This window comes from Grammomys surdaster, unplaced genomic scaffold, assembly GCF_004785775.1.
Source record: "Grammomys surdaster isolate TR1022 unplaced genomic scaffold, NIH_TR_1.0 126048, whole genome shotgun sequence".
Classification (NCBI taxonomy): domain Eukaryota; kingdom Metazoa; phylum Chordata; class Mammalia; order Rodentia; family Muridae; genus Grammomys; species Grammomys surdaster.
Window position 1 is genome coordinate 146,673 of NW_021620860.1, and position 18,010 is coordinate 164,682.

The window sequence follows — 18,010 nt, forward strand, 5'->3', positions numbered from 1 at the left end:
GCCAGTCTGTGTGCTGCCAGCCCACCTGCTGCCGCCCCAGCTGCTGCCGCCCCAGCTGCTGCATCTCCAGCTGCTGCCAACCCTCCTGTGGTGGTTCCAGCTGCTGTCGCCCCTGTTGCCGTCCCTGCTGCTGTTTGAGACCAGTCTGTGGTCAGGTCGGCTGCCAAACCACTTGCTACCGCCCCACCTGTGTCATCTCTACCTGCCCCCGCCCCATGTGCTGTGCCACCCCCTGCTGCTGAGCCTCCATCCCTTGATCCAGCTTCTTTCTGACCTCTGTGCCCACAGTTGGCCACAAGGGCATACAGAGTCGTATCAATGGGTGTTGTTTTGCTGAGTTACATCTCTATAGTTTATTGGACCCAACAACAGCTATTCTAGCTTCAATCCAAATCCCTCATGTGGACCTTTCCTTCCCATCGAAGTGTGAATTGGCTTCTACTGTATCAGCTGCTGAATTGAATCATTCCCAGATTCTTAACATTTAGGTCCAGGTCACAACTCTCAAGGGTCCACAGGTTGACTTCAATACTTCTCTACTGTTGATCTTCATAGTCCCTGATTTAACTTTTCAATGAAGATGCCCTTTGGTCATTCTTACTCGACCAGGTTTCCTGTGTTGTGTCACTGTGTCAAAATAAAACATCACTTTTCCACTTAGAAAATCAGTGTGATCGTATCAATCTCTAATATTTCTCTTTCATCCTGAAGAACTTGTGTTTTGCCCATACCTGTAGGATAGATGACAAGACTTATTGAGTGAAAACAAAACAAAAAAAAAAAATTAGAACTACTTTAACCCCCATATTTTGTTTTTTTCCTTTTTTAAAAAATTATTTATTGGATATTTTATTTACATTTCAGACGTTATCCTCTTCCCTATCCCCCCCAATAAACCCTCTATCCCATCCCCTCTCTTCTTGCTTCTATGAGGATCTGCCCCCACACACCCACCCTGTCTCATATCCCCACCCTTAAATTCCCCCACATTGGGGCATCCAGCCTTCACGGGACCAAGGACTTCCTCTCCTACCTATGCCCTACAAGGCCATCCTCCCCTACATATGCAGCTGAAGCCATAGGTTCTTCCCTGTGTACTCCTAGGCTAGTGGTTTAGATCCTGGGAGCTCACAGCTAACCATTGAACTGCTCATGGGGTTCCCAATGGAGAAGTTAGAGAGAAGAGTGAAGGAGCTGAAGGGGTTTGCAGCCCCATAGGGAGAGCAACAATATTTGTCTTTTTTCTTCAACCATCTCCTTTGTTTTTAGACAACATTGAAAAACTCATGGATAAAAATCAGAAAATTCATTTAGGAAGACTGTAAGTCATGTTCTGTGTGTTGATATTATGCATATACAAACATCTCGTAGTTACTATAAGGAGAGCAGAATTGGGCATCAATTGATTTTTTTAAAAACAATGCAATTAGCACTAAAAGTGCTAAATATGAAGACAGGATGAGTGTGAGAGATAAAAGGTTTATTTTAAAGTGTGTGTGTGTGTGTGTGTGTGTGTGTGTAAACTCTCATTTGAAAACAGAGGAAAGATGAAGTTGAAGATGATTCTAATTAAAAAAAAAAAAAAGTAAGCTCCAGGATGTCTCTTCTCCCAGTCCAGGCAGTTCTGCCACACCAAGACAGATTCCCTGACTAGGAAAGAAGACACTGGGATATGGAATGGTAGCATTACAGTGGTGTAACTAAAGACCTTATGTCCCTGAGCCCTACGGAGAAGAAAAAGATCTTTTCTATCGTTGTGGAAGGACATGATATCTCTTTGTTTAAAGGTGATGTAGATGCCCCAGTCTTGAAAGATAGCACAGATTTTTCTCTCCCTTCTCTCTGCTTCTCTCTGCCACACACCAGCAGGCAAAATCTCCAGTCCTACTTGACAGCCAGTATCTACAAACCTATGTTCCCTTTCTGTTTGGCTTTTCAGTTGTCTTAGACAAGTAAGTAAACCCACCCCACTACTCTGTCTTTGCTTTGATTCTTTCTCTCACTTCTTTCTTTCTTTCTTTCTTTCTTTCTTTCTTTCTTTCTTTCTTCCTTTCTTTCTTTCTTCCTTTCTTTCTAATGTCCTCACTTTCTCTATTTTCTCATTTTAAAATTTAAGTGTGCATGTGTCCAGTTTTTAAAATGTATTTTGTGTGTGTGAGCATTTTGTCTGTAGGTATGCCTGTCCACCACATGTGTGCCTGGTACCTATGGAGACAATCAGATGCACTGGAACTGGAGTTATCAATGTTTTAAACCACTGTGTGGGTGCTAGGGATCAAAACCAGGTCCCCTAGAGGAAGACCAGATGCTCTTAACCTCTGCGCAATCTCTCCAGCCCACGAGTATTTTTACATTTGTACCTTGGGCTGTTTAAAAATGTATAGAATGTATAGACTGTGGTGCACATTTACTCCACCGGCTTTACAGCTGTTCAACAACATACTGCTTTTTAATAGAATGGAGAGAGGCACCCTGTTCACTTCTAAAGCTGCCTAGTATAGCATTTTCTCCTTAGCACCCTATTAAAGGGCACTCAGGCTATGTCCAGTTCAGCACTGTTATTTTATTTCACATTGTGAATAGAACTGATATAAATAATCCTATAAAAATACTGTCATATACATATGTCCAAGAATAATGCTGGCATTTATTGGCAACTATTCATAAGAAAATCACTTATTTCTATATTGTCAAATTTGTGGTTTTTGACAACCTAGTGAATGAAAAGTGGCATCTCTTAGTATTTTATTTCTTATATTATGCATGAAAGGATCACATGACTTACTTCACTTCCTTCATTGCCCCTCTTCCAAATATTTGCAAGGCCTTGAAGTCGATTACATTCTTCTTCCCACTTTCATACATCTTTTCAGGGAGCATCTTTTTTTTCGAGACAGGGTTTCTCTGTGTAGCCCTGGCTGTCCTGGAACTCACTCTGTAGACCAGGCTAGCCTCGAACTCTCGAACTCAGAAATCCGCCTGCCTCTGCCTCCCAAGTGCTGGGATTAAAGGCGTGCGCCACCACTGCCCGGCTAAGGGAACATCTTTTTACCTTTTAAGCAATTGATCTGTTTCTAATCTACTTTTTTAAGTTTAAAAATCAAGTCTATTTAATTAGTGGTAATTCCTTTATTTCAAATATCAGTGAGGTTTTTTTTAAGTTATTCGATTCACCTTTTTCTCTTTTTTATTTAATTTTTTTCATACAAAATATTTTAATGATATTTTTCCTTCCTTTTGCTCCTCTCAGATCTTCCCTTCCCATCAAACTTTGTGTCCTTCCTCTCTAAACAGACAAACAAAAAAACAAGCTCATGTGGTCAGGGCAGACAGACCACAGCTGAGACAATGCCAGCCTGGTGCTACATAGCATAGGGCATAGCACTCCTGAGACAATCCCAGACACCCAGAGGCCCCAGGTGCCTCTAAGAGGAGCAAGTAAGTTGTAGAGAGATGGAAGAGAAAGAGAAGCAGAAGAATGTGTGCACAATGAGGAGAGGCAGAACTGAGACTTGAGGGTACCAAGGGGGAGTCTAATGTGAGCAGCCAGCGATGCCACATACAGCCATGGTGAGGTCCTGCCTGGTCCCCACTGCAACCAAAGGCTATATCTGGGTCTGTGAGCCTGAAGCAGCTGGGATCTGTTACCACCAAAGGCCAGGCAGACATCTCTGGTCTGAGCTGCCATTTGGGGCCATGTTAATACCTGAGGACTGTATGGAGCTGACCCCACCCTTCACCTGGGCTCAGGTGAGCCACCTCGAGGGTGTGAGCATGGGAGAGCTGGTGCTGAAACTTGTCTGCTGTGTGGTAATGCCCTCCACTTCCGTCTTCCCTCACCATGGCATACAGGAAAGATGGCCTGAGGGTATGAGATTGGGAGACCTGGCTGTGCACCTTGCTGGCTATGGCATTGGGTGAGCTAGCCAGGGCAGTGCTAGGGAGCTCGCCCTGGCCGAGTGGGCACAGGAGCACTGGCAGGCTGACCAGCTCGGCTACAACCCAGGCTAAGATCCAGGCCTTTGAGTTGGCCCACCCCAACATCTACCCCATCTATGAAATGCCACATAAATGGGGCTTATCCTGTAGATACAAGGCTATGACACAGGGCAACAACTGAGAGGAGCCCCAGTGAGGATCTAGTACTAATAGTCTAGTGCAAGCCAGAGGCCACAAACCAGACCAATGACACATTGCAATGAACATTTGCTAGTAAAGAAATGTGGACTAAGTGGACTAAAGGGTGTCACACTGTGCCATACTACAACTTCCACAATGAAGTTTTTTTTTTCTTTTATGGGTGGAGGACAGGTACAAGGGCACAGGGACATGAGTGAGACTGAGGTACATAATGTGAAATTCACACAGACTCAACAAAGAGAGGAAAACCCTCGAAAATAAAAGTCAAAACAAACAATAAGACAAAAATAGCAAAGCAAACTAGAACAAGAAGCCCACAAGAGGAGTGCTTTTCTAATAATATCAGAAACATAATTACAAACGTGTGCCTTTCAACTGCTCAGTGAATTACTAACTTACCTTTCTTAAATATCAAATCCATACATCTGTTCCATGCCCTCTCAAGACATTATGTTCTGGAAAATGGGAGTTGAGAATGATTATACTCTGCTCGTCACAAATGTCCAATTTCTGAAGTTATGTCATTTCATATTTCTACATTTTTATTGATTAAATTTTTCTTCTTTGAAAAATTCATACATGGGTATAATATGTTCGGATTATTCTCACCTCTCTCATCTCCTTCCCACCCCACCACTTCCCTCCTTCCTACAAAAACTGTTCCGTCATTTACTTCTTGATTTGTTTTGGGAAACACTTGACTTTAATCAGGCCCGTGTGTGTGCTACTAAATTTGGTATCTGGTCAGTGAGTATAGAGAATAAAGGCAAGGACTCCACCTCACCCAGAATCTATCAGTAGCCAATAGTTGAGCAGGAATATTAGAGCCCCACCCTAATCCATGACTGACTGCTGGCAGGACCAATCTTGTGCAGGATCAGAGCGGGTGGCTCTGAGTCTGTCCTGGCAGAAGCTGTGCCTTGCTTGGAGGATGGTGGTCAACAGCTCTCCTCCCTATCTCCCAATCTTATATTCTTCTAGTCCACACTTTGGCGATGTTCCCTGAACCTTAGAGAGTGTGAGCTAAGAGTCTAATTTAAGGCAAAGCATTGGTTATCACTTATTCTCAGCACTGTGGGCAGCTGTATACATCTGCAGTGATCGCTGTTGGCTGCAAACAGAAGCTTCTTTGCTTAAAGCTGAGAGTAGCACCTACAGGTATAAGCATACACACCTAGAAGACAGTTTGCTTCTATGTTAATTTAGCTAAGCAACAGTAGTAAGTTTCTTTCTATGACTTTCCTAGACACATGTTTTCACCTGGGACTGGATTCTTTCTAATTTACCTTAGAAGATCTTTACATTGTACTTATCGTGTGTGTGTGTGTGTGTGTGTGTGTGTGTACGTGTGCATGTGTGTGATGGCTTAGTATGCAGCATTTTAAAACTTTTATTGACTTCATTCTTTGACAATTCATAGATATACAACATGTGTCCTTATTATTAGTGTGCATTTTTCATGCCAAAACTATCTGGAAAGATTTGACGGCAAAAGAGTGTAGGCTCACACGCATGAGACAGAAGCATATTAAACAGATTCTTCTTGATTGGTAAGACTCCGTCTATGTCTGTTGACTTTATAACTAACTCTAGCTAACTTCATTGAAATGACTATTGCACCAATGCTTTTCCTTTCTACATGTATTCTTACAATCCAAGACAGGCACTCACCTTTCACCCCTAAAATACAACCACGACCTCAATGTTCTTCCTGCTTCCTGTCGTTCTCATACCGCCAAATATTTGCAAGGCCTGGATGCTGCTCACATTTTTCTTCCCAGTCAATGACACAACATTCAGTATAAAGTCAAGAAAACCCTCAAATTCTCTCTGTTGTAGTCACTGAGTATCGTCTTTCTCTGCAATCTACACACATGATTGGACACGTTGTTGAGTCCGTCTGAAAGGATGTTCACGGCACGCAGCTTGTACAGATCACAGCAGACCAGACGGTTCCATGAAGGGAAGTTTTAAGAGAGTGGGAGAACGGGAGGAGAGAGAGAGGAGTAGAAGAGAGTAGAGGAATGGAGGCCGGCCATGACCACGTGGAGAGAGGGGGAAGGGAAGGGAGGAGGGGAGACGGCAACCTGCAGGCACGGGGTCAAGGGTCCAAGAGAGAGAGGAGCAAGAGAGTGAGGAGGGGGCAGGCAGCCCCTTTTATAGTGGGCAGGACTACCTGCCTGTTGCCAGGTAACTTTGGGGAGGAGCATACCTGGCTATTGCCAGGTGACTGTGGAGGTGGAGTTTAAAAGATTACTAACATTCCCACATTTTGGTTTAATTAAAAAGAAAAATTAGAAAGAGGTGACAGCGAACCAGGAATAGGGTTGTCATGAAATCTGGCTACTTCCTGCTGACATAGGGGGTGATATGTCTTTAGGGGCAACCTAGAAGAATGGGAGATGTTTGTCCAGTCTTAGGAGAACTGGCTGTTTTCTGATGTCCAGGGTCTGTGGAGTGAGCCATCTGAGGATAGGCCAGAAGGAACAGGTCCAGTAGAAGCAGCTGTGTATGTGGCAGGAGATGGAGCATCTGAAGGTTGCTTTTCTGGAGCTGTATTGGATGCACCTGGACTTGACAAGATGTAGGAAATAAGGTTAAGAACACTTGGAGAAAGAATTTTTTCTAAGATGTACATTTGAAACCCAGAGGGATCCCACCCTTTGTTATAGGTAGTAAGTTGGAATTTTAGGCAGATGTACTTATCTGGATGGCATCCATGAGAGGTAGATCTGAGTGGGTTTCCTGTAGCTTATAAGTTTACAAAACAGATAACAGCATGAGTTAGCACAAGTAGTCTTTCAACTGAGTTTAGGTAATGAGGTAACAGATAAAATCTGTGAAAACTTAGCTGTCAATGTAGTCAGAGGTATGATAAAGAGTAAACAACAATCTACCAGTTATATATTATTTTTAAAAAATGACAGAGTCCACTAGCCAACAGTTCCCGTGGTTTCCATAGTCTCTTGGGTGAAGTCAGTTTGGTTTCTAAGTGCAGAAGCCACAGGGCTTTTTTCTGTGGAATGGATATGCATGACATGGGAAATGACTTAGCTTGTTTTAGCCAAGTCATTTGACTCAGGGTATCCAGTTGTGTTTGTCCACATACAATCTAGGCTGTATGTTCTAGGAGTCCAGTGTCCAGGTCTTCTGAAACCATCTTGGGCTAACTGTTAGAGGCTTTGGGCATTCTGTCGGCCATATACTTAAAATATACGATTAGCAGACTTTTGACAAGATTGAGAGCCATAAGGATTGGTTGTAACTGAATAGAATAATAGCAGTAGTAAAAATCTATCAAGACAGAGCCTTTCTTATCCTGTCTTAAGTAAGTCTGGCAGGTTGTGTAGGTAGAGAAAAGCACATTTTTGTATTAGCAAAGAAACATTTGGCTAAGACAAGAATAAGACAGCTGGCAACAGTACCATATGGTATAGCTGGCGGGTTAGAGTTGCGAGCCACAGATGCCGCGGGCAGGTCTGCTGGCGGCAGCAGGGTGGGACTTCCTGTTAGCAGCTGGAAGCCGCTGCCCAGTGTCTCTGGAAGCAGTGAGTAAAGAAAAGCAAGCATGTCCCATATCACTCCTACGTTAGTTTTTGCGACGGTATAGGTCCCAGGCAGCAGGATGTAAGGGGAAGACCCAGAGTAGAGCTAAGAACCACAGACGGAAGGGACCAGGCAAACCGGGGGACCGATCGCAGAGGAGGTGAGGGGAGCTAACTGGGCCCTGGACCCGCTAGCTTTCCAGGCAAGGCGCTGGAACTGAGGTTCCAGACGACCCACAAATGACGAAGGAAGGGGAAGGGGAAAAGGCGCGAAAGGCTTTCTCTTGGAAGAGACAAGATGGGGCAGAGCCGGTGATCCTGGGAGAAAACAGTAAAGGCTCACCCATGGAAGAGGCACCTGGGGACTATGGTAGGAGCCGGTGCTCCTGAAGCAGAGAGAACAGTCTGTCCAGGCCTGGCCTGGGGTACTCAGTGGCAAGAAACTGTCTCAAGAGGAAGAGGGGAAGTGTCTCATCTAAGGGGAGCCATCCTAGAGAGGTTCAGGGAAGGACAGGGTTCACTCTAGCTCAAGGAATCTTCCCTGGGACCATGTGGACTCTGGCCAGTGGGGGATGGGGAAGCTTATCAGTTCTAGGCTAGTGTGCGTGGAACCTGCAGACATCTGCTAGGGTCACAGCAATTCCCCATTTTGGTTTAATTAATTAAAAAAAGAAAGATTAGAAAGAGGGTAGAACCTTGGGTGGGGAGCAGGCAGAACACATGGAAAGGGGTATAGGGAATTTTTTCCAGTTATCAGACTGCTGGCAGTATGTGTCTGTGGGTACGGACAAAGGCAACATGCCTATTGGGTGAAAGTGGCTATTACCAAGTTATCTTTTAGTATCCCAAAAGAAAAACTGGTAACAAAGAACAGGCTCAAGCTAGATAATCAGGCCGTCATGAGAAAATCTAGGGGCCCCTGTGAGACTCCTGGAGCCCGCCAGAAAGTAGCTCTCACCTGGTACCAGGATTTCCGGCCGAGCTGCAAGAGCTGGGGAGGGACTGGGAGCTACTTTAGAGGGGAAAAACCACCCAACGGGCCAATGTCTTAAGTCGAAGATCAGCTAGAGGCCATATGGACTGGGGCCATGAAAAGCCAAACCCTTAGTCCAGGAAGCGCTGGCCAGGCGCTAACCCGGTGTTCAGGGTCCCTCAAGCCGAACGGAAACTCCTTACCAATTAATCGATGTCTGTTTGTGAGTTTGTGCAGTCTGATATCAGGAAATGTGGAACCAGGGGTCTACATGCCTGTCCTGCTAACCGGCCCACATGGCAGAGTACCACAGGGGCAGCCGCAGCAGCTCAGCTCACATGGTAGAAGTTTGTTGAGCCTCGCAGCAGCAGCACCACAGGACAGGGTTGTAGCAGCGGATGTTAATTTATGAGCTCGGCAGTGGCGTTGTGTCCATCTTGTATGGTCACAGCAGCTGAGGTCCCCGAAGTCTTCATTCCTGGGTTTCAGCACCAATAAAAGGTTTTCATGGCACACAGCTTGGACAGATCACAGCAGACTAGACGGTTCCACGAAGGGAAGTTTATTAAGAGAGTGGGAGAGCGGGAGGAGAGAGAGAAGAGTAGAGAGGGTAGAGGCCGGCCATGACCACGTGGAGAGAGGGGGAAGGAAAGGGGGGAGGGGAGACATCAACCTGCAGGCGAGGGGTCAAGGGACCAAGAGAGAGAGGAGAGGCCAAGCAGCCCCTTTTATAGTGGGCAGGGTTACCTGCCTGTTGCCAGGTAACTGTGGGGAGGAGCGTACCTGGCCGCTTCCAAGTAACTGTGGAGGTGGAGTTTAACAGATTACTAACACCGTCAACTGCTGAAACATAAGTCCATCCAAGCCTGAGTTTATCATCTGAATGGTCCTTCTTTGCTTCAACCAGCTATATCATCTCCATCATTGATAAGTGCCTTTGATTTTAATAAATCCCATATTCACTCAACTGATCTCTCACTCACGACAGGGCATCACACTAAAAAACGCAAATGAGACATTTTCTTGAGACTAAGACCTTTTAGGCTTTACCTTGGAAAGAGGGATGAGATAAAACAACAGAGGCAATGGGGAAAGGAAAAGTGAGGGCAGTCAATGTAAAGAAAGATCAGAAGTGAGCTGTGCTGGGTGTTGAAGGATGAGTAGGAGTTTGCTAATGTGACAAAGAAGAAAACTTTCTAGGAAAGTAAAATATCCTAGGTGTAAGAAATGACACGAGATTACCATTCTTCATATTCCATGAGAGACTGACTATGTCCCTTCAGTCCATCTGGGACCTCAGTGTAAGGACTTAACAAGAACTGCATCCATTTTACAGCGTCCTTGAGAAATGGAAATAAGATAACAACTACAGGGGACCCCAAAAATTCCTGGCACACAGTAGGTATTCAACCAACCTTAACTATCAGTGTTATCTTACTGTCCACTGGGAAAGCACTTACTTAAAAACATGACTGTAATTTTATTGACTAGTTCAACAACCCTTGGAAAACCTGACAAACTACTTTTTCCATGCACATATCATGTCCCCTTAATCATCTGCAAATGAAAGTTTATGCCTTTAGTTGTATCTTATCTGAAGCAAAAATGTCTCCAATATACATTATTGAGGAAAAAAATAACTCAAAATATGGAAAAGACATAGATTTTTAATTATTTTTATTTATTCTTTGGGAATCTCGTACATGTAGACAATATATTAAGATCATTACTTACACATATTCCCTGACCTTGTTGACTTACCAAAAGGCTGATCAAAGTATGCCTTTAACACACCCCACTCTGAATAACATGGAACTAACATTTAATAATTTTTAAGACTCCATCATGCCAACATGTTTTTGCTATTCAAAAGTAATTATCACTGCAAAACTGTTTCACCTTTGAGAGATTAGATAAGACCAAACTGCTAGGGTCCTCCCTAAGCTTGTTCACACCAGACTGACTATTTGAGAAATACAATACTCTTTGTTGATTACAAGCTACCACCCACCTTCACACTCCACAAACACCAATTTTTCATCCCGTTTTCCCACCAGTATCCTGTAAGATCTGATTCTAACCTGTTGCTGCCAGAGATCTACGTCACCATAAAGTCCATTCTGAGCATAATTCCCCAGGATAAGACCAGAAATAAAGAATCAACCCAAAAGAGACAAAGCTATGGACTGTGTCTACTTTCGGGGATATAATATCAAAGTGAGAAAAGGAAAGTTGATTCTCTTGGGCTTTGCCAAGTTGGATAGCTAGGAATATAGCAGGAAAAGGAAGCAGCCTTTTCTATATATAGATAAACACGACTAATTAACTCAAACTAACCGATCTTCTATAGTATAAACAGGAGTCACGTGGCTAGTAGTCCTCAGCAGGGTATAAAAAGCAAGAAACAGCAAGGAAAGAGACCAGACTTGGAACTCTCTCCATCTTGTAAACCCACCCAGAACCTCCACCTCTGACACCATGGTCAACTCTTGTTGTGGCTCTGTCTGCTCTGAGGAGGGCTGTGGCCAAGGCTGCTGCCAGCCCAGCTGCTGTCAGACTACCTGCTGTAGGACCACCTGCTGCCGCCCCACCTGCTGTGTGTCTAGCTGCTGCAGACCCAGCTGCTGTGTGTCCAGCTGCTGTAGACCCCAGTGTTGTTGCCAATCTGTGTGCTGCCAGCCCTCCTGTTGCCGCCCCAGCTGCTGTGTATCCAGCTGCTGCAGACCTAGCTGCTGCCAGTCTGTGTGCTGCCGCCCCAGCTGCTGCAGGCCCAGCTGCTGTGTGTCCAGCTGCTGTAGGCCCCAGTGCTGCCAGCCTACCTGCTGCCGCCCCAGCTGCTGCATCTCTAGCTGCTGCCAACCCTCCTGTGGTGGGTCTAGCTGCTGTGGCTCCAGCTGTTGTCATCCCTGCTGCCGCCCCTGCTGCTGTCTGAGACCAGTCTGTGGTCAGGTCGGCTGCCAAACCACTTGCTACCGCCCGACCTGTGTCATCTCCACCTGCCCCCGCCCCATGTGCTGTGCCATCCCCTGCTGCTAAATCTTCTCTTTGAATGTGCCATTTATCTTCTCAATCTCTGCAGATGAAGTCCCTCCTTCTAAAAAGTGCATAATGTTTGAGAGACTTGATCTCCTGAGTCCCAGAAGTCAGACCTGTTTGCAATTGTTCCGTGTGCACATTCTGACTTCTGTCCAAAGTTCCTCCATAGAATGATTTTATCAAAAACCTCCAAATAGCTTAACAGGTCTCCTCCAACATGTCTCACCTTGTATTTTTATCTATTTCCTCATGCTGTAGGAATTTAAATTATCCCTAGCTCTTAGAGGAGCAGGCATTTTAACCCTCATGACATTAAAATCCATTCATTGTCTTTTATAGCTTTTGCAAAAAATGTTCATACTTTACTACTTCTGTGTAACAAAAATAAACATCCGATACAAGGGTGATGAAATTTGAATGTGACCGCTTCTTTCTTTAAAAATATATATGTGAGTATGTAAATAAAAAAAGAGGGTGAGTGAAATGGTTCAGTGGATAAAGGTGGTTAATTAACAAACCTGTTGCTCAGAGCTGCAAACCTGACATTCACATGGTGGGTGGAGACTGACTCCCAAGAGTGGTTCTCTGATTACATGCGTGCTATAGCAACTGCAAACACTCACACACACACACACACATACAAAGAGAGAGAGAGAGAGAGAGAGAGAGAGAGAGAGAGAGAGAGAAATATTAAAAAGAGAGAAAGAAACCTTGAAACCTTTGCATATATTTCCTGGGTACATGTATTTTTTTTATCTTAGTTAGATAGTTAATTACCTAGTTCGTTTTTGAGATTGTATTTAATTATGACATTTCTCCTCCAAATCCTTCCATATATCCCACCATACTCTCTTTCAAATCTATTGCCTCTTTTTCCATCATCTGCTGTTTTATGTATATATTCCCAGATATAACCTGTTGAGCCTACTACACAAAACCACATCAAATCATTATGCAGAGGTGTGGAGCACAGTCCCAATAGATACATCTATAAAAAATATTCCCTCATCCACAGCTCAGGGAACACTGTAGACGAGAAGGTGGATAGAACTAAGAACTAGAGGATTAGGAAATTTGCTGTGAGATTGTGTCTCCTAGTAACATCAAAAACTACACCCATAAATCTCACAAACATGGCTGTCTACATTTGAATTGTATTTTGGTGCCCTTAAAAAGGAGAGCACACCGCCATCAGTTGCAGATTTCCATTTATTTTCATTGCTATCTAGTCATCTCTCCTGTCCTTCCCCACACCTGATCCTGAATCCCCCATTCCCCTCCTCATCTCTCCTCACTCCCAGTTGCCTTCCTCTATCTGCCTCTTTTGACTATTTTTTTCCTCTTCTCAGTGAGATTCAAGCTTCCTCAATTGAGCCTTCCTTCTTGCTTAGCTTCTTTGGGTCCGTTTCTGATGCAGACAGGTGATGTGAATGAAATCTGGGCAGAGCCCACTGCAGTTGCTGGAGGTAGTGACATTTCCCCAAGGCTGTCCTTTTCCTGGGTAGCATGATAAAGAAGCACATTTCCCTCCTCCATTTAGACATACTTCAAACACGTCATTCCATATTCTGAACTCCCCAGAAGCCTGCCCACGAGGTACCCTTCCAGTTTGGTTTTGTCCCAGTATCTAATCCCACTCTCTTTCCTTCTCTTCCATGACAGTTGATCCCCAGAACATGTCTCCATGACCCTTCAGCATGCTGATCTCTGTCTCAGCATATGCTTTCTGGAGATTTCCACCTGTCCCAAAACCTGTTCATAATCGATGACTTAAGAGCTGGAGCCATTCATTAAAACGAATGTTCAATCTCTCTGTGCCTCTTAGAAATAAGAATGCAAGCATGATGGCAGAAACATGTTGCACATAATCCATGAAGAAAATTATAAAGTTTATATAAATAACATTTATTCCTTTCTAGGAAAACCTCTCTATCTTACCCCCCCACACACGCACACACATCTACACACACAGTTTTTAGAATTTAAAGCAACACAATAGTCTGTGACCAAAAGTAAATCCCTCTTCATGAGTCATTGCTAATCTCATTCAGGATCCATTGGTATGCAGTGCAGCCTTATTAAACCTATCCATACACATAGAGAGCAAACATCACTCACTCACACACCTAGCCTTTGCCCACAATATAATCCCATCATTAGTACAAATGCTTTGGATGTTTTTTTCTTCCTCTTTGGACCATGTTCCTCAATTCCTCTCTTGGAACTTCCTGGATGGAGTCTTTGTCTAAGATTCTATAGTGTGTAAGATTCAAGCAAAGTCAAGGGATGTTCAGAAATATTTTTGGCTAATTGATAGTTTTCCTAGCATTAAGAGTAAAACTGGGAAGTCTAGAGCAAAAGAGAATAGGTGTTATAATTTGATAAGTGCCTCCCTTCCTCCCCTCCCGCCATGGCTTAGACATGTGAGTTGAGCAGTGTGTTGATGGGCATCAGCAAACACATCTTCCTCTGCAAATCAAGTTTTTTTTTTCAGCTTTCTACACATAGCCTTTATCTGGTGACACACCACTATAAATGCCTCATAAGCAATATGAATGTCTGGCTAATGGGTTAGATAAATAAACATTCACTTTTGAACTATTTCCTGTCTTTTCTCCAGTCTATACAATGACCCACTCCTATGCCTCCATCCACTCCACAAGCCACTATCATAAAGTAGAATGTGCTGAGTTAGAAGCTTGACGCAGAGGGTCATGACATGTGAAGAGGGACATTTAGCAGGACAGACACCACGCAGGAGGAAACGTCTCTGCTGAGCCTCTATGGGTGAGCAGCATTCCAAGAAGATGAAACACCTCCAGCCAAGGCTGCAAGCTTAATTCTTCATACTCTCTGCTCCTCAGAGGCTGGCTCAGCTCACATTGTGTTTCCTCTTGGGCAGATGCTTTGGTTTTAGCCTCTCTGTGCTTTTTTAAGCTCCTCTATCAAAAGAAGAATGAATAGACTTCATAGAACTGTGTTAAAAAAAACAAAAGAAATACAATATAATCACACAATGCCTGATGCACAGTGACACTTTACAAACTATACCCCCACACACATAACCCATAAGTGTCTAATATGTAGCAACAATTTATAAACTACACTACCACCAAGGGTACATAGAACACATTCCTATACTACATATTTTGATTTTAATTGTTTCATTAAAGTCATTGGAATTCTTTATCTTATGCCTCTGCTTGGGTCTTGTGCAACCACTCACAGAAAGGAGTGAGGGCTACCTACTCTATGCCTAGAATAGCCAACAGAAAATCTTGCATAAATATTGCCAAAGTAAGGAGATCTATCTCTCTCTCTCCCTTCCTCCCCCCTCCCTCCCTCTCCCTCCCTCTCCCCCCGCCTCTCTCTCTCTCTCTCTTTAAAATTTAAAACAACACAAGAGTCTCTGACCAAAAGTAAATTCCCTTTCATGAGTCATTGCTAATCTCATTCAAGATCCACTGGTATGCATTACAGCCTTATTATATGAAATATATTATATAAATAAAAATAAACACACACATATATATATACATATACACATACACATATACATATATACATATATACACATACATATATGTACATATATATACATATACATATCTTTCAATAAGCAAGGAGACTCAGAGACTAAACAGGTAAAGGTATGTGCTACCAACCCTGATGACTTGAATTCCAACCCTGGGATCCACGTGGTGCATGTACAAACACACATAAACACAATAAATAAATAAATAAATAAATAAATAAATAAATAAATAAATAAATACGTAGGTAGATAGGTCAATAAATGTGATAAAATGCTAATAAAGTATATTACCTATGCTGTACATTTTTTGAATGCCTTGGTGAGCAAAAAATCTAAGTTTCATGATTAAAAGATGAATTAAAATTTCCCCACTCTTAATCATTCTTCAGAAAGATATACAAAGAACTGAGTTTCTATTATTTCTAAGTGGTTGCACCACTGCCAAGCTCTTCGACTTCAGATACTGGAATGAGTTCTAACAACTTAGAACGTTTTCAGGTCTGCTCATCTCCCAGACCCTCTAATGGACACACAAAATCACCATCATCCTCATGAGAGAAGGACAGCCTCCTTCTAAATGGCCTTTCCTTCTAACTCCTTCCTGAATCTCACCTGGAAGGAACATTTCTTGATAGCACAATGCATACTGGAATCTGTGGAAGAGCATTTCTAGGATTGGCAGGGAATGGTGTACAGACAGGAGGGAATGCCATATTTAGAAAACAAAATGCCAGAGAATCGTGTGACAAGTTACTTGTAACAACAGGTGACCCACTATGGAAAAAATGCAAGAAGTGTCTTAGTTGCAAACACAAGAGCCATCAGGAAAAGAAAATGTCACGTTTTCTTTCTTTTGGAGTATTTAAGTAGAAGCACTACAATTATGTAATTAAATGATTAAGTTTTCCAAGAAGGTAAATATTAACAAGGAAATAATGACCTGGTCATATGAGGCACTCAGCGGGGTATAAAAGGGGGTGTGGGGCAAGGAGACTTCCAAACCCAACACCTTCACTCTCTCAGAAATCCACCCAGAACCTCCACCTCTGACACCATGGTCAACTCTTGTTGCGGCTCTGTCTGCTCTGAGGAGGGATGCGGCCAAGGCTGTTGCCAGCCCAGCTGCTGTCAGACTACCTGCTGTAGGACCACCTGCTGTCGCCCCACCTGCTGTGTGTCCAGCTGCTGCAGACCCAGCTGCTGTGTGTCCAGCTGCTGCAGACCTAGCTGCTGCATTTCCAGTTGCTGCAGGCCTTGCTGCCGCCCTACCTGCTGCAGACCCAGCTGCTGTGTGTCCAGCTGCTGCAGGCCCCAGTGCTGCCAGTCTGTGTGCTGCCAGCCCACCTGCTGCCGCCCCAGCTGCTGCCGCCCCAGCTGCTGCATCTCCAGCTGCTGCCAACCCTCCTGTGGTGGTTCCAGCTGCTGTCGCCCCTGTTGCCGTCCCTGCTGCTGTCTGAGACCAGTCTGTGGTCAGGTCGGCTGCCAAACCACTTGCTACCGCCCCACCTGTGTCATCTCCACCTGCCCCCGCCCCATGTGCTGTGCCATCCCCTGCTGCTGAGATCCCTGTTCTCGGCTCATCTCCTCTTACAGATATGTACCATCCTTGCATGTGACCCTGTAGGACACATGGAATCTGTTCAACATCATTTAGCAGGATGGACCATACAATTCCTGTGAGCCATCATCTTCCCCAGAATCAGTCAACACTCCCTGGCTCACTTTACATTCTCTCATGGTTTGCTACCATGTCTTTCTAATGTTTATACTGTGCTGAAATTAATCTCTAAGTTGCACCCTAAGGATTTATCCCAATTCTCCAAATTGATTGACTTTGTAGCTCTAAATTATTGTTCCCAGTGAATTAGACATCTTCTACAGCCCTTGCCTTAGCATTGACTTTACAACCCCAGACCTGAACGTTTGGGTATATTCTGTATGTTTTTGCCTAAAATGAATTTCTTGTATTCTATTGTTTCTATTCTTTCTAATAAACTTTCTTATATATAAGAATGTATTGGTACTGTCCTCTGTGTCTTCCATAACCATTGTACTCAATAATAGAGGACCTAGGGCTGGCTGGTTAAAAGCAGTTACTGCTCTTGCAAAGGACCTGAGTTCTTTTCCAACACCGATGTTAAGCCATATAAATTCACTGGCAGCCCCAGAGGGACTGTCTGGCCCTCCTTTGGCTTCCATGGGCAGTTGCATTCATGTGCACAGACAGCCCCTCCATGCATACACATAGATACACACACATACATATACTTTAAAATAAAAATTAATCTTTAAAACATCATTGAGGGGACTGGAGAAATAACTCAGTGGGTAAGAACATATAGTGCTTTTCCAGAGAACCTGAGTTTGGTTCCCAGCACACACACTGGATGGGTCACAACGACATGTAACTCTATCTCCAGAGGATCTGAAGCCTCTGTCCTTAGTGGACAGTTATACTCACATGTACATACTCACACAGATACATATAATTAAAACGAAGATATATCTTTATAAAATAATTGAAGATTTATCTTGTATATAAATACAGTGGAAATTATATTTAAATCATTTGACAAGATGAATGCTGTGTGAGATGTATGTATAAAAATGTGTATTTGAGTGCACGTGTATATATTGTGTGTCTTGATATTCAAATTTAGGAAAAATTTAACTCACATACTTATGCCTTTAGTATATTATACCTTTAATCATATCAGCTCAATTTTTTTAGCAGAACGCAAAAGCCAATTTCTGAGGGGGAAAAAAGTACATGCAAGTGAA

General features: G+C 43.6%; 2 protein-coding genes and 1 pseudogene across 3 annotated transcripts; all 3 read left to right on the forward strand.

Moving 5' to 3' along the window:
* LOC114610430 overlaps positions 1-242 on the forward strand; it is a 437-nt pseudogene extending 195 nt beyond the window's left edge.
* A 10,894-nt stretch (positions 243-11,136) lies between these two features.
* LOC114610523 (keratin-associated protein 4-6-like) lies at positions 11,137-11,694 on the forward strand. 2 transcript variants are annotated; one of them, XM_028755120.1, is made up of 2 exons: positions 11,137-11,402; positions 11,448-11,694. In XM_028755120.1, exons 1-2 carry the CDS (start codon positions 11,137-11,139, stop codon positions 11,692-11,694), a joined length of 513 nt encoding a protein of 170 aa, XP_028610953.1. The 2 variants fall into 2 exon arrangements, with proteins under 2 accessions (XP_028610953.1, XP_028610952.1); XM_028755119.1 differs by having other exon boundaries at positions 11,137-11,694.
* Positions 11,695-16,283: 4,589 nt separating this feature from the next.
* On the forward strand, positions 16,284-16,790 carry LOC114610484 (keratin-associated protein 4-6-like). Its single transcript, XM_028755059.1, has one exon. It carries the CDS (start codon positions 16,284-16,286, stop codon positions 16,788-16,790), a length of 507 nt encoding a protein of 168 aa, XP_028610892.1.
* The last annotated feature ends 1,220 nt before the right edge of the window (positions 16,791-18,010 follow it).

What these genes read in the sequence shown, in the direction of transcription:
- LOC114610484 (XM_028755059.1), top strand. Translation starts at nt 16,284, where the DNA reads ATGGTCAACTCTTGTTGCGGCTCTGTCTGCTCTGAGGAGGGATGCGGC.
- LOC114610523 (XM_028755119.1), top strand. Translation starts at nt 11,137, where the DNA reads ATGGTCAACTCTTGTTGTGGCTCTGTCTGCTCTGAGGAGGGCTGTGGC.